This window comes from Oryctolagus cuniculus, chromosome 18, assembly GCF_051225735.1.
Source record: "Oryctolagus cuniculus isolate XC-2025 breed Fujian yellow rabbit chromosome 18, ASM5122573v1, whole genome shotgun sequence".
Classification (NCBI taxonomy): Eukaryota; Metazoa; Chordata; class Mammalia; order Lagomorpha; family Leporidae; genus Oryctolagus; species Oryctolagus cuniculus.
The window spans coordinates 40,874,919-40,889,258 of record NC_142884.1 but is presented as its reverse complement, the minus strand read 5'-3'; the positions used below and the strand labels follow the sequence as shown (position 1 = coordinate 40,889,258).

The window sequence follows — 14,340 nt, the reverse complement described above, 5'->3', positions numbered from 1 at the left end:
TTTTTTTTTTTTTTGAAGATTTAATTTATTTATTTGAGAGGTAGAGTTATAGAGAGGGAGAGGAAAGAGAGAGAGAGACAGAGACAGAGAGAGAGAGTCTTCCATCTACTGGTTCACTCTCCAAATGGCCACAATGGCTGGAGTGGGGCCAGTCTGAAGTGAGGAGCCAGGAGCTTCTTCTGGGTCTCCCACATGGGCACAGGGGCCAAGCACTTTGAGCCACCTTCTGCTTTCCCAGGTGCATTAGCAGGGAGTTGGATCAGAACTGGAGCAGCCAGGACTCAAACTGTTGCGCACGTAGGATTCCGGTGCTGCAGGCGGAGACTTAACCTACTATGCTGCAGCCCCAGTCATCAACATTTGATGCAGAAGAGATAGTTTATATATTTATTCTATTGAATTACTGGTTTTGTATGGCTCTTTTTCCTACCTATTTTTTATTGTGAATATATAATACTTGTTGACTGTCCTAGAAACCAAGCTACTCCTTAAGATATTTTCCTTAGAGATGTAAAATTGAGGTCAGCATTTAGTGCAGTGGTTAAAATGGTGCTTGGGATGCTTGCATTCTATATCGGAATGCCTGGGTTTGAGTCCTGGCTCTGCTTCTGATAGAGTTCCCACCATGCCGATATGCATCCTGGGCGGCAGCAGTAAAAGCCTCAGTATTTGGGTCCCTGACCCCCATTTGGGAGACCTGGATGGAGTTCCAGGCTTCTGGCTTTGGCCTGGCCTAGCCCTGGCTACTGCAGGCATTTGAGAGAATGAACCAGTGGGTGGAAGATCCCTCTCTGTTTACCCTGTCTTCTCTCCCTGTTACCTGCCTTTCAAATAAATAATTTTTAAAAATATATAAAATTCTAAACCAGGGCTGGAGAATCTTTGTTCTGCCAAGGGGCATTTAGATATTTATAACATAATTCATGGGCCATACAAAATTATCAGCTTAAAAATTAGCCTGCTGTAGATTTATTGAATTTCAAGGGCTGCCTGCAGTTGCCTTGGGAGTGTCAGATATTTCCAACCCCCATTAGACAGTCATCTTAACTCCAGTACAATTTGTTCTTGAGTTGGAGACTATTGTATCTTATTTTGTATCAACAGAACAGTAATAGATGAGTAAATATTTGTGCTTAGATAGACATTTTTATCCTTTTAGAAAGAGATCATTGGAGTATTTTGGGGTAGTGTGATTTACTTGACTCACCTTTAATGTATAGATGAAAATTTTCAATTTTTATAAAACATCTATACCTTTAAGGTATAGATGAAATTTTTTCAATTTTTATAAAACAAGTGCTATTTGTATATATTTGTATATATAGAAAGTCCATTTTTTTTCACTAAAGTGCTTCTGTTTTTCTTTTTGTAGTATTGCTACCAGTAGTGCAGTTTCAAAGGAGCTCACCAGACTTCTGAAGATACCTGTTGATACTTATAATAATATTTTAACTGTATTGAAATTGAAACATTTTCACCCACTTTTTGAGTACTTTGACTATGAATCCAGAAAGAGCATGAGTTGTTATGTGCTTAGTAATGTTCTGGATTATAATACAGAAATTGTATCTCAAGACCAGGTAAGTGAATAATAACACGCTATTTTAGGGAAACAGATAATGTAGTTATCATTTTAGAAACCTTGAGACATAGACACATGAAATGGGAGGGGAGGATAACTTAATATTAAAGAAAAATTCCAAGTGGTTTATTCATTATATGAATTAGAAAATTAGGGAATGGGAATAATCACTGATAATTAACATTGGGTGCATCTGTGTACAGACTTTTTGTCCATATATGATGATTCTTCAGAATTTTGTGGAAATTTGTATTTTGAAAAAAATGTGCATGTATTTCTTTTTTTTATAAGATTTATTTATTTATTTACTTGAGAGGCAGAGTTACAGACAGAGAGACAGAGAGAGGTGTCTTCCATCTGCTGGTTCATTCCCCAAATGGCCACAATGGCTGGAGCTGGGCTGATCTGAAGCCAGGAACCAGGAGCCGGGAGCTGAGAGCCAGAAGCTTCTTCTGGGTCTCCCACGTGGGTGCAGGGGCCCAAGCACTTGGGCCATCTTCTACTGCTTTCCCAGGCCATCAGCAGGGAGCTTGATCGGAGGTAGAGTAGCCGGACTCCAACTGGCGCCCATATGGAATGCCAGTGCTGTAGGTGGATACTTAACCTACTATGCCACAGTGCATGGTTTTCAAAAATTTTTTGCATCAAAATAAACTTTTAAAAAAAGATTTTACTTTTGTTTATTTATTTAAAAATCAACTTTTAACTGTTTTCCCACAGACTTTTGAAGTACTCATATGTGTGTATTGACATGCATATATCAACTTTTTTACAAAAGAAGGAATTGCTTTATTATTAGTTTGGAAATATTTTTGATGGTGGCTTCATATGTTGACAGTGTGACCTCAGGAGGGTTCTTATGCCTCTCGTGTTATAGGTGGATTCCATAATGAATTTAGTATCCACGTTGATTCAAGATCAGCCAGATCAACCTGTAGAAGACCCTGATCCAGAAGACTTTGCTGATGAGCAGAGCCTTGTGGGCCGATTCATTCATTTACTGCGATCCGAGGACCCTGATCAGCAGTACTTGGTATGACTTAATACCTAGTATAACCCTTTATAACCTCCTTCTGAAGTCACATAGTTTAGAAGGCTTAAAATGGTTTAATGAAGCTTATGGTCTTAGAAGGTTTTTTCTTTAAAATTTTTTATTTATTTATTTGAGAGGTAGAGTTACAGACAGTGAAGGGAGAGACAGAGAGAAATGTCTACCTTCCATTGGTTCACTCCCCAAATGGCCTCAACGCCTGGAGCTGTGCCGATCTGAAGCCAGGAACCAGGTGCTTCTTCCTGGTTCCCATTCAGGTACAGGGGCCCAAGGACCTGGGCCATCTTCTACTGCTTTCCCAGGTCATAGCAGAGAGCTGGATTGGAAGAGGAACAGCTGGGACTAGAACTGGCACCCATATGGGATACTGGCGCCGCAGGCGGAGGATTAACCTACTGCAGCATGGCGCCGGCCCCAGAAGGTTTTGAAAGAACTGCAACCGAATGGAAGATATATAGCATCCATGGGCTTTTAATTTGCATATAAACACTAGAGCCTCTGGGGTACAAGTTTCTAGGTTCTTTTGAAAACTTCTTGAGAACTGCAGCAAAACCTGTCTTCCTTTACTTGGGTGTCCCATAACTATGCTGTGTTCATTTGCTTTTTCAACTGTGTATTTACTTTAGAAGTGTTCAGTTGCTTATCAAAATAAACTTTAAAGTATAAGAAACATCTTTATTTTCAGTTTTATTTATTTTTTATGGTTTGCAAATATAAATTATATTTGCTTGTTACATTGAAAATGTGTAAAAGACTAAGATTCAATTTCCCTTTTAACCCTTTTTTCCTGGTTAAGAACAATCAGATGAAGTCTGTCTTCAAAGTTGGTCCTCAGTATATCTTTGTGAAATGAATGGAATATATTGCAACTGATACTAGATAGTTTTAATTATGGGAAAGCACAGTTGATTCCTTAATTATTGTTTGGACAAAGTAGTTCATTTGTTGGTTACATAAGCTGTTGGCTAATGTAATGGAAATCATTTTGAGGATGAGTCCTGAATGTTGCCATGTGTTGACAATCTTTGTGATAGTTGACACTTTTGTATTCCTTCAGGATCAGTCTGAAGTAAGAGGCTGATTTCGGCTGGTAGTGAGATAGTAGTCTTTGACTTGGCCTAGTGACAAACGTTGTATGTCAGTATTGTGTCCTCACAATGACTGTTCCAGTATTTTGATTCCCCATTCTGTGAGATTGTGTGTGTGTGTATGTGTATGTTCATTTGCTTTGCAACCACATGTAGCTTACCAGATAGTATTTCTTTTTTTTTTTTTTTATTTTTTGATAGGCAGAGTGGACAGTGAGAGAGAGAGACAGGTCTTCCCTTGCCGTTGGTTCACCCTCCAATGGCCGCCGCTGCAGCCGGCGCAGCGCGCTGATCCGATGGCAGGAGCCAGGAGCCAGGTGCTTTTTCCTGGTCTCCCATGGGGTGCAGGGCCCAAGCACCTGGGCCATCCTCCACTGCACTCCCTGGCCATAGCAGAGAGCTGGCCTGGAAGAGGGGCAACCGGGACAGAATCCGGCGCCCCGACCGGGACTAGAACCCGGTGTGCCGGCGCCGCAAGGTGGAGGATTAGCCTATTGAGCCACGGCGCCGGCTCCAGATAGTATTTCTTGAATTCTTTGGTTTTCTTACAGTTTTTTTCTGAAACAATTGAATATTTATTTCACAGTGGCTCTTTTAAAGTGGATTGACATTTCTGTTGATTTAAGTAGTCCTAATATTTTTCTGAATTTATTTTTTCTTGACAGGCAGAGTTAGACAGTGAGAGAGAGAGAGAGAGAGAGAGAAAGGTCTTCCTTCCATTGGTTCACCCCCCAAGTGGCCGCTACGGCCGGTGCGCTGTGGCCGGCGTGCTGCGCTGATCCGAAGCCAGGAGCCAGGTGCCTCCTCCTGGACTCCCATGCGGGTGCAGGGCCCAAGCACTTGGGCCATCCTCCAGGGCCTTCCTGGGCCACAGCAGAGAACTGGACTGGAAGAGGAGCAACCAGGACAGAATCCAGCCCCCCAACCGGGACTAAAACCTGGGGTGCTGGCGCCGCAGGTGGAGGATTAGCCTAGTGAGCTGCGGCACTGGCCGTATATAGCTTTTTTTTTAAGATGGAACACCTATATCTCAGAGTGCCTGTGTTCTAGTCCTGGCTCCACTTTTTTTTTTTTAGTATTAATTTTCAATTCTTTGAAAGGTAGAGTTGCACAAAGAGATTTTCCATCCGCTGGTACATTCCCCAGATGGCTGCAACAGCTGAGGCTGGGCCAGGTCAAAACTAGGATGTCTTCTTCCAGGTCTCCCACATGGGTGCAGGGGCCCCAAGCACTTGGGCAGTCTTCCACTGCTTTCTCAGGTGCATTAGCAGGGAGCCTGATCAGAAGTGGAGCAGCCAGGTCTCAAACTGGTGCCCACTTGGGATGCTGGCTTTGCAGGCAGAGGCTTAACCTGCTATACCACAATGCTGGCCCCCAAGTAGTTATTTTTATATCATAATAATATAATAGTAGCCAATGTTTCCTGAGTATGTGCCTTGTGCTAGGTATTAGTAACACTTAATGTCATTTGATTTCCCAACAACCCCGAGGAAAAGCATCCCACCTTATTTCTCTAATGGAACTTGTAGCCAAGAGATCATTTGCCCAGAGTACCACAGGTAATAAATATTAGAATCTACTTTTAAATGTAGTCCTCTTACTATACTTTGTACATTGGTATATGAAAATCTGTTTAAGTAGATCTCTGCTCTTGACTAGCTACCTTGAACGGTTTACACAGCCTCTGAACCTCGGTCTTCTCATTTGTGAAATGGGTTTAGTATCTATTGATAGGGTGATTTTGGTAACTCGGAAGACAGGAAATATCTAAATGTCTAGTGGTAAGCCTGGGTTAGTCTATGTTTTTATTTATACAGTGGTGGCAATGATGATGATTAGAGCCCCTTTTAATTAATGATCAATCATGTATAATAAAAGATGTATTTACTTATTTGTTTTTGTCAGATTTTAAACACAGCACGAAAACATTTTGGAGCTGGCGGAAATCAGCGGATTCGCTTCACACTGCCACCTTTGGTGTTTGCAGCTTACCAGCTGGCTTTTCGATACAAAGAGAATTCTAAAGTGGTGAGTTTACTTTTCAGTATGTCACTGCTTTTTTCCCTCGTTCCTCACTGCGTGTGTGTGTGTGTGTATTAGTTTTGCATTCAAACATATAAAAATAGAAAACAATGTAATAAAATTCCATTTTCAGTTAACTCTTCAGTTAACCCTTCATTTCTTACTTACCCGATGTTAAGTCTTCCTGATGCTTATAGATACCATTTGAGGGATCACACTTAGAAATAAAAGATTAAGGGGCCGGCGCCATGGCTCACTTGGTTAATCCTTCGCCTGCGGCCCCGGCATCCCATTTAAATTTATGCTAAATGAAATTAGCATTTGCTTAACGGAAGGGCTCAACATTGCATGATCACTTTTTTCTAAAACATTTAATTGAATGATGTCATAGGCTCTGTGGATTTATTTCTTCCTCAAACAGAATCATGGCTTAAGTCTTCAGTAGTGTAGTTTTGAAGAAAATAACCTTAATCTCTTACCTGGAGTTAGGACAGACAAGTTTATGTTAAGGAATAAGCCCCAGTAAACTTAATAGGAAGGGGAGGAGTAACTATTCAGTAGATCTACCAGCATGTTATAAAAACTTTGGGCCAATTTTTATTAGGCCAGCGTCATTTTATGAATAGGTATTTGTGGATCTAACAGTTGAAAATAGCAACTAGGGATGGGCATGGTGGCACAGCAGGTTAGGCTGCCTCTTGGGATGCTGATATGCCACATTGGATTGACAGTTCAAGTCGCAGCTACTCTGCTTCCAATCTAGTTTATGCTAATGCATCTTGGGAGACAGTGAACTTGAACTCCTGCCACCCACATGGGAGACCTGGGTGGAGTTTCAGGCTCCAGACTTCAGCCTGGCCCAGCCCTGGCTATTGCAGCCATTTGAGAAGTGAACCAGTGAATGGAAGATCTCTCTCTGTCTCTCTCCCTTTCTGCTTTTCAGGATATCCACATACAAAATAAACATTAAAAACAATACACACAAAAATATTTTTTAAAAAATAGCAATTAGTTTATGTTACAAAGTATAATAATTAAACAATATAGTACTGGCATAAAAACAGACACATAGACCAATGGAACAGTACTAAGTTTAGAAATAAAATCCTGGGGCTGGTATTGTGGTGTAGCAGGTAAAGCTACCGCCTGCAGTACTGGTATCCCATATTGATACCAGTTGGAATCTTGGCTGCTTCACTTCCTATCCAGCTCCCTGCTAATACACCTGGGAAACCAGCAGAAGATGGCCCAAGTATTTGGGCCCCTGCACCCACATGGGAGACCCAGATGGAGTTCCTGGCTTCTGGCTTTGGCCTGGCTATGTCCTGGCCATTGCAACCTATTGGGGGAGTGAACGGGTAAATGGGAATGGGAGATCTCTCTCTGCCTCTGCCTCTCTCTCTGTGAGTCTGCCTTTCAAATAAACAAATAAATCTTAAAAAATAGAAAGAAAATCATATAACACTAGACCACTTATCTTTGATAAGCACAATAAGAATACACAATAGGGAAAGGGTAGTCCTCACCAGATATCCACATGCAGAGGAATCTAGAGTTGGACTCTTCTTACATTAGGTAAAAATTAACTTGAAATGAATCAAAGACTTAAATGTAAGACTTGAAGCCATAAAACTCTTAGAAGAAGACAGAGGGGAAAACTCTGACACTGGTCTTGGCCATGATTTTTTTGGATGTGATACTAAAAGCACAGGCAATAAAATAAAAAATAAGTAAGTGGAACCACATTAAATTAAAAAGCATAGGGGCTGGCATTGTAGCATAGCTGGTAAAGCCACCACCTGTGAGACCACCATCCCATGCGGATGGGCTCAGATTCGTGTCCCAGCTGCTCCACTTTTGATCCAGCTCCCTGCTTATGGCTTGGGAAAAGAAGCAGATGAATATAGGAGACCCAAATGAAGTTTGTGGCCCCTGGCTTCTGACTGGCCCAGTCCTAGCCTTTGCAGCTATCTGGGGCATCAACTAGCAGATTGAAGATCTCTGTCTTGGACTGGAGCCGCGGCTCAATAGGCTAATCCTCCGCCTGCAGCGCTGGCACCCCGGGTTCTAGTCCTGGTCGGGGCACTGGATTCTGTTTCAGTTGCTCCTCTTCCAGTTCAGCTCTCTGCTGTGGCCCGGGAAGGCAGTGGAGGATGGCCCAGCTTCTTGGGCCATGCACCCGCATGGGAGACCAGGAGGAAGCACCTGGCTCCTGGCTTCGGATCGGCGCAGCACGCCAGCTGTAGCAGCCATTTTGGGGGTGAACCAATGGAAGGAAGACCTTTCTCTCTGTCTCTCTCTCTCACTGTCTAACTCTGCCTGTCAAAAAATAAATAAAGATCTCTGTCTTTGTCTTTCCCTCTTTCTCTTTAACTCTGACTTTCAAAAATAAATGATTTTAAAAAAAAATCCTCTGCACAGCAGAGGAATCAACAGACTAAAGAAACAACCACAGAATGGGAGAAAATATTCCCAAACTATATATCCGAAAAGGGGTTGATATCCAAAATATCTGAGGGACTCGAATAATAAGAAAACAAATAACCTGACTGAAAAGTGGGCAAAGGATCTAAGTAGACATTTTTCAAAAGAAGACATAGAAAGGGCCAACAGATGTATGAATAGGTGTCCAACTTCACTAATCATCAGAGAGATGCAGATCAAAACTACAAGGAGAGGGGCTAGCGTCGTGGCACAGTAGTTAATCCTCCACCTGTGGTGCTGGCATCCCATATGGGCACCAGTTCTGGTCTCGGCTGCTCCTCTTCCTATCCAGCTCTCTGCTATGGCCTGGGAAAGCACCCACATGGGAGATCTGGTGGAAACTCTTGGCTCGTGGCTTCAGATCAGCTCAGCTTCAGCTGTTGCAGCCATTTTGGGGGTGAACCAGAAGATCTTTTTCTGTCTGTCCCTCTCACTGTCTGTAACTCTACTTGTCAAATAAATAAAATATTAAAAAAAAAAAACTACAGGGAAAAATCACCTCATACGTGTTAGGATGACTACTGTGAAAAACATAAGAAATGACAAGGATGTGGAAAAACCCTGTGAACACTGTTGTTGAGATTGTAAATTGAAGTAACCTATGTGGAAAAGAGCATGAGGATTCCTCAAAAAATCAAAAATAGTATCACCATATGTTCCAGCAATCCTCCTTCTGGATTTAAATGAAATTAGAGCTCAAAGAGTTATCTATATTCTGTATCTGCAGCATTATTCACAATGACCACAATATGGAAACAATGGAAATGGTATAATGAGAATTCACCCTCATTCAACAGTGGTAGAATGTGGATTACTAGTTTTCTAAAAAATGGCAATATGTAATTAAAGATCTTTTTTGTTTTGTTTTTGTTTTTTGAAGATTTTATTTATTTGAAAGCAAAGTTAGAGCAAGAGAGAGAGGGAGAGAGAAATCGTCCATCCACTGGTTCACTCCCCAGAGGGCCGCAACAGCTGAGACTGGGCCAGGCCAAAGCCAAGAGCCAGGAGCTTTTTCTGGGTGTTCCACATGGGTGGCAGAGACCCAAGCACATGGGTCATCTTCCACTGCTTTCCCAGGCACATAAGCAGGGAGCTGGATTGGAATTGGAGCAGCTAGGACTCAAACTGGTGCCCGTATGGTATGCCAGCACTGCAAGTGGCAGCTTAACCTGCTACACCACAGCACTGCCCCCTTAAAGATCTTTTTAAGATCTAATAATCAACTTTTAAGAATTTATAACTGGCACTAGCCCCACCATTAGAATGTTAATAGTGATTACCACTAGGTAGTAGATTAGAGATGATTTTAACTTTGAAAGTTCTGTTGTGTATTTGCCTGCTTTCTCCAATTTGGGAATGCATTGCTTTTCTTAATAAGAAAAAACAAATATATATAAACATTACAAAGGTGATAACCTCAAATGGATGTTTTGAGAAGATGTCCTGCTTGATTTGTGTGATTTGTAGGTGAGAAGGAAGGAAAATGACAGGACTGTGGGCTGGATTTACTACTTTTACTGTTTTTTCTATGAAAACTTTAAATGAAATGGATATTGTGAACTTAAGGTAATCTAAAATATTTTCTCATTTCAGGATGACAAATGGGAAAAGAAATGCCAGAAGATTTTTTCATTTGCTCACCAGACTATCAGTGCTTTGATAAAAGCAGAGCTGGCAGAATTACCCTTGAGACTTTTTCTTCAAGGAGCACTTGCTGCTGGAGAAATTGGTTTTGAAAATCATGAGACAGTAGCATATGAATTTATGTCCCAGGTGATGACCTGTTCTCCTTTCTGGTTGTCTAGTAATCAGTTTTGCTGACTTCAGTCACTTGTTTGTAGTTATGGCGGTAATGCACATGGAATTACTCTTCACTGAATTAACTACTTTCTGCTTTCCCACTATCTTGGAACCTCCTAATATATTCATATTGATTAGTACGGAGCAGCAAAATTGATCAGTTCCTGGGTATGATGAGATCTAAGATTTCCATGGGAGTCATAGTAAAATTGCTTCATGGAGAGAAAGTTCCTTTATCTCAATTCATTTTGGAAACTCTTTGTTAAACAAAGGTGGAGCAGTGTTCTTTATTGTAATTTGTCAACCTCTTTCCCATCAGAGCTGTGTCCTGTCGTCTCCAGGAGACGATATGAAGGATATGTTCTGATATGAAGGAGCCTTTAGAACATGCCTGCATGGGGCTGGCGCTGTGGCTCAGCAAGTTAAAAGCCCCAGCCTGCAGTGCTGGCATCCCATATAGGTGCTGGTTCCCATCCTGGCTGCTCTACTTCTGATCCAGTTTCCTCCTAGTGTGCCTGGGAGGGCAGTGGAGAATGATCCAAGTGCTTGGGCCCCTGCGTCCACCTGGGAGACCCAGAGGAAGCTCCTGGCTCCTGGCTTCAGCCTGGTTCAATCCTGGCTGTTGCAACCATTTGGGAAGTGAACCAGTGGATCGAAGATCTCTCCGTCTCTCCTTCTCTATATCTGTAACTCTGCCTTTCAAATAAATAAATAAATCTTTTTTTTTTTTTTTTTTTAAAGTGCCATTGGATGGGGTTTTCGTGGGAAGAACTTAGGAAAATGCTGGAGTGGATGATTGGTCCCTAAAAGTTCTTGCTGTTTTGTGTCCACCAGGCATTTTCTCTGTATGAAGATGAAATCAGTGATTCCAAAGCTCAGCTGGCTGCCATCACCTTGATCATTGGTACTTTTGAGAGGATGAAGTGCTTCAGTGAAGAGAATCATGAGCCCTTGAGGACTCAGTGTGCACTTTCTGCATCCAAACTTCTCAAGAAACCTGATCAAGGCCGAGCTGTGAGCACCTGTGCACATCTCTTCTGGTCTGGTAGAAACACAGACAAAAATGGGGAGGAGGTAGGTCACCCTGACCATGTTTTGGGAGGTAGGATTGTTGCTGTGGGCTTGTGCTCTGGAGTACTTGGAAATTTCATAAAGAAAACGACATTGTTTTGTGAAAGGAAGTAGAGGAGCCAGCGTTGTGGCATAGCAGATTAAGCCACTGCCTGTACCATTGACATCCCATACAGATGCTGGCTTGAGTCCCTGCTAACACACCTGGGAAAGCAGCAGCAGAAGGCCTGAGTGCTTGGGCTCACACCACCCACATGAGAGACCTGGATGAAGCTACTAATTCTTGGCTTTGGGCTAGTCCAGCCCTGGTTGTTATAGCCATCTGGGGAGTGAACCAGTGGATGTAAGCTCACTCTCTGTCTCTCTCTCTCTGTAATTTTGCTTTTCAAATAAAATAAATAATACGGCACCGCGGCTCAATAGGCTAATCCTCCGCCTAGCGGCGCCGGCACACCAGGTTCTAGTCCTGGTCGGGGCTCCAGATTCTGTCCCAGTTGCCCCTCTTCCAGGCCAGCTCTCTGCTGTGGCCCGGGAGTGCAGTGGAGGATGGCCCAAGTGCTTGGGCCCTGCACCCCATGGGAGACCAGGAGAAGCACCTGGCTCCTGCCTTTGGATCGGTGCGCCAGCCGCGGCGGCCACTAGAGGGTGAACCAATGGCAAAAAGGAAGACCTTTCTCTCTGTCTCTCTCTCTCACTGTCCACTCTACCTGTCAAATAAATAATAAATACTTTAAGAAAAGAAAAAAGGAAGGAAGTCGACAGTAACATATAGACAATCTCATCCTGTGGTAAAGCTTCTGTTTTGAGGATATTGAGCATATATTTTATATCACAACCTGTTTTAATTCATTAATATTTCTAAAGATTTTTATTTATTTGAAAGGCAGAGTTAGAGAGAGTTTGATCTTCCATCTGCTGGTTTACTCCCCAGATGGCTTCTACAGCTGGGGTGGGCTAGGCTGAAACCAGGAGTGTGGAATTCCATGTGGGTCTCCCAAGTGGGTAGCAGGGGCCCAAGCACTTGGGTCATCTGCTGTTGCTCTCTGAGGCGCATTAGCAGGGAGCTGGATTGGAAATGTAGCCCTGGAATTTGAACTGGCGCTCATATGGGAAGACAGAGTAACAGGTGGCAGCTTAACTTGCTGTACCACAACTCTGGCCCCTGTTTTTAATTTTAAAATAAAGCAGTATACTTGAATAATGAAGAGGATTTAAATTTGGTTAAAACAAGAAAGAGCACTGTAGTGTTGTGAAAATAGGACGTTTGTTTCATTAATGTTTTTGATAACTTCCTGCCCTTTCATTTTTAGCTTCATGGAGGCAAGAGGGTAATGGAGTGCCTAAAAAAAGCTCTAAAAATAGCGAATCAGTGCATGGACCCCTCTCTTCAAGTGCAGCTTTTTATAGAAATTCTAAACAGATATATCTATTTTTATGAAAAAGAAAATGATGCGGTAAGTGAACTTTTAAGTGTTGTTAGGACTAAAGTTTCCCCTTGCTGCTCTTAGGAGACTTGACACATACAAAAGTGTATTCTGTTCGGTTATGAGGGCCAGAGGTGGCAGAGTCCACCTACTGGTTTCTTTCATCCTTTTCTTCTACATCACTCTAGTGGAAGAACTAATATGTGAAGAAAATTCTCATCTCTTTTGTTTCCAATTATAGAAATAATCCTTGTCCATTTTGAAAAAATGCAGAAAAATTTACAAATGCCAAATAGGCTGATCTGTCATCTTGTACTGGTTTCAGATACTTCCTAAATGCATTATTCTTTTAGCAGTATGTATTGTCAAAATTTGTTGATTAAGTGAAATTTTGCTTTTATTCTTTTGCTGGATCTTGTTACTCTGTATGTTAAGATATTTATTGATTGAGGAATAGCCAATAGTTGTGTTCAGACGAGGGTCATGTTTTCATAATTACTAAGGTAATTGATGAGAGTAATATACCTTCTCAAAACAGTTGTATTAAATCATCCTTTTTGTTTGTACATGCTTGATCATAGTTATATGTATTCTTTTCTAGGTAACAATTCAGGTTTTGAACCAGCTTATCCAAAAGATTCGAGAAGACCTCCCAAATCTTGAGTCCAGTGAAGAAACAGAGCAGATTAACAAACATTTTCATAACACACTGGAGCATTTGCGCTTGAGGCGGGAATCACCAGAATCTGAGGGGCCAATTTATGAAGGGCTCATCCTTTAAAACGAAACAGTTCATCATACTCCTTCCCATGTACATCCAGTAAGGATCTGATTATACTAGGTTTCCCTTCCATAGATTGTGCCTTCCAGAAATGCTGAGGTAGGTCTCCCGTTTCTAACCTGTGATGTGTTTTACCCAGCACCTCCGGACACTCACCTTCAGGACCTTAATAAAGTGACTGGCTTTGTAAGTGTTCAGGTTTGTCTGACCGCCCCACATAGCATGACTGATCTGCTATTTAAAATCTGTGTGACCCATTAAACAGCAACAACACATAGCGCAGCTCCTGATGAAGCTCCCTTTCCTTGCGTTTTGTTCTGTTTCATTGCTGACTGTGTATATTTTCTTCATTGCTGGGGAGTACTAACCCAGAGGTGTCTGTCTCTTTGTTCTGTAGTCCAATCTGAGATTAATTTAGAGGAAAGGAAAATTGTATGTGAAATTCAGCTTCGGCTTTTCCCTACTTGCAAGATAAGGCCATGTGAACTATTTTCCCTAAAATTAGAATATATTAATGCATGTTTGAAAATTTTAAAGCACCATGGTCAAAATCAGAAGCTATATTTTGCGTATTTTAATGGACTCAGTCATTCATTCAGAACCTATGTTGTCCTCTGGACATATTTATCAAAATAATTTGATTCTAAGTAGTACAAAATAGAAAATTTGTGATCTATATGATTTATGTTTAACCTTCATTGTAAATTTGATGGGAAATGCATCACGGTTATCATGTTTGTTTGTTTTTTTTTTTTGCACCAGTGAACAATAAAAGTTGCTATTAACAATTCTGGACTTTTCTTTTTCATACCACCTTGCTTTATAAAGAAGCTAGTAGAAATCCTAGGAAGTTTCATAGACTTCCTTATATGTTCACAAAGCTTGCTTATTCAACTCTGGTTTTAATCATTTATTAAATAAGGCACCATCTGCCTTATTAAGTCATTTGTTCCCTGCTGTTCCTAAGCCCTGATGAATCTCATCCACTCTGAAAGGCTCACTGACTGAATTACCCACTATGCAAAAAATTACCTCCA

General features: G+C 41.6%; 1 protein-coding gene across 4 annotated transcripts in view; it reads left to right on the top strand.

Moving 5' to 3' along the window:
- VPS35 (VPS35 retromer complex component) overlaps nucleotides 1-14,091 on the top strand; it is a 40,568-nt gene extending 26,477 nt beyond the window's left edge. For 2 of the 4 annotated variants that reach the window (XM_089318839.1, XM_089318841.1), the window contains exons 11-18: nucleotides 1,373-1,580; nucleotides 2,460-2,615; nucleotides 5,627-5,749; nucleotides 9,821-10,000; nucleotides 10,862-11,101; nucleotides 12,409-12,552; nucleotides 13,124-13,342; nucleotides 13,443-14,091. In XM_089318839.1, coding sequence (XP_089174965.1) covers nucleotides 1,373-1,580; nucleotides 2,460-2,615; nucleotides 5,627-5,749; nucleotides 9,821-10,000; nucleotides 10,862-11,101; nucleotides 12,409-12,552; nucleotides 13,124-13,303 — 1,231 coding nt within the window. In that variant the 3' untranslated portion in view covers nucleotides 13,304-13,342; nucleotides 13,443-14,091. Of the gene's footprint in view, nucleotides 1-1,372; nucleotides 1,581-2,459; nucleotides 2,616-5,626; nucleotides 5,750-9,820; nucleotides 10,001-10,861; nucleotides 11,102-12,408; nucleotides 12,553-13,123 lie in introns of all 4 variants that reach the window. The other 2 variants (XM_008248381.5, XM_089318840.1) reach the window with 1 other exon arrangement.
- Nucleotides 14,092-14,340: the final 249 nt, after the last annotated feature.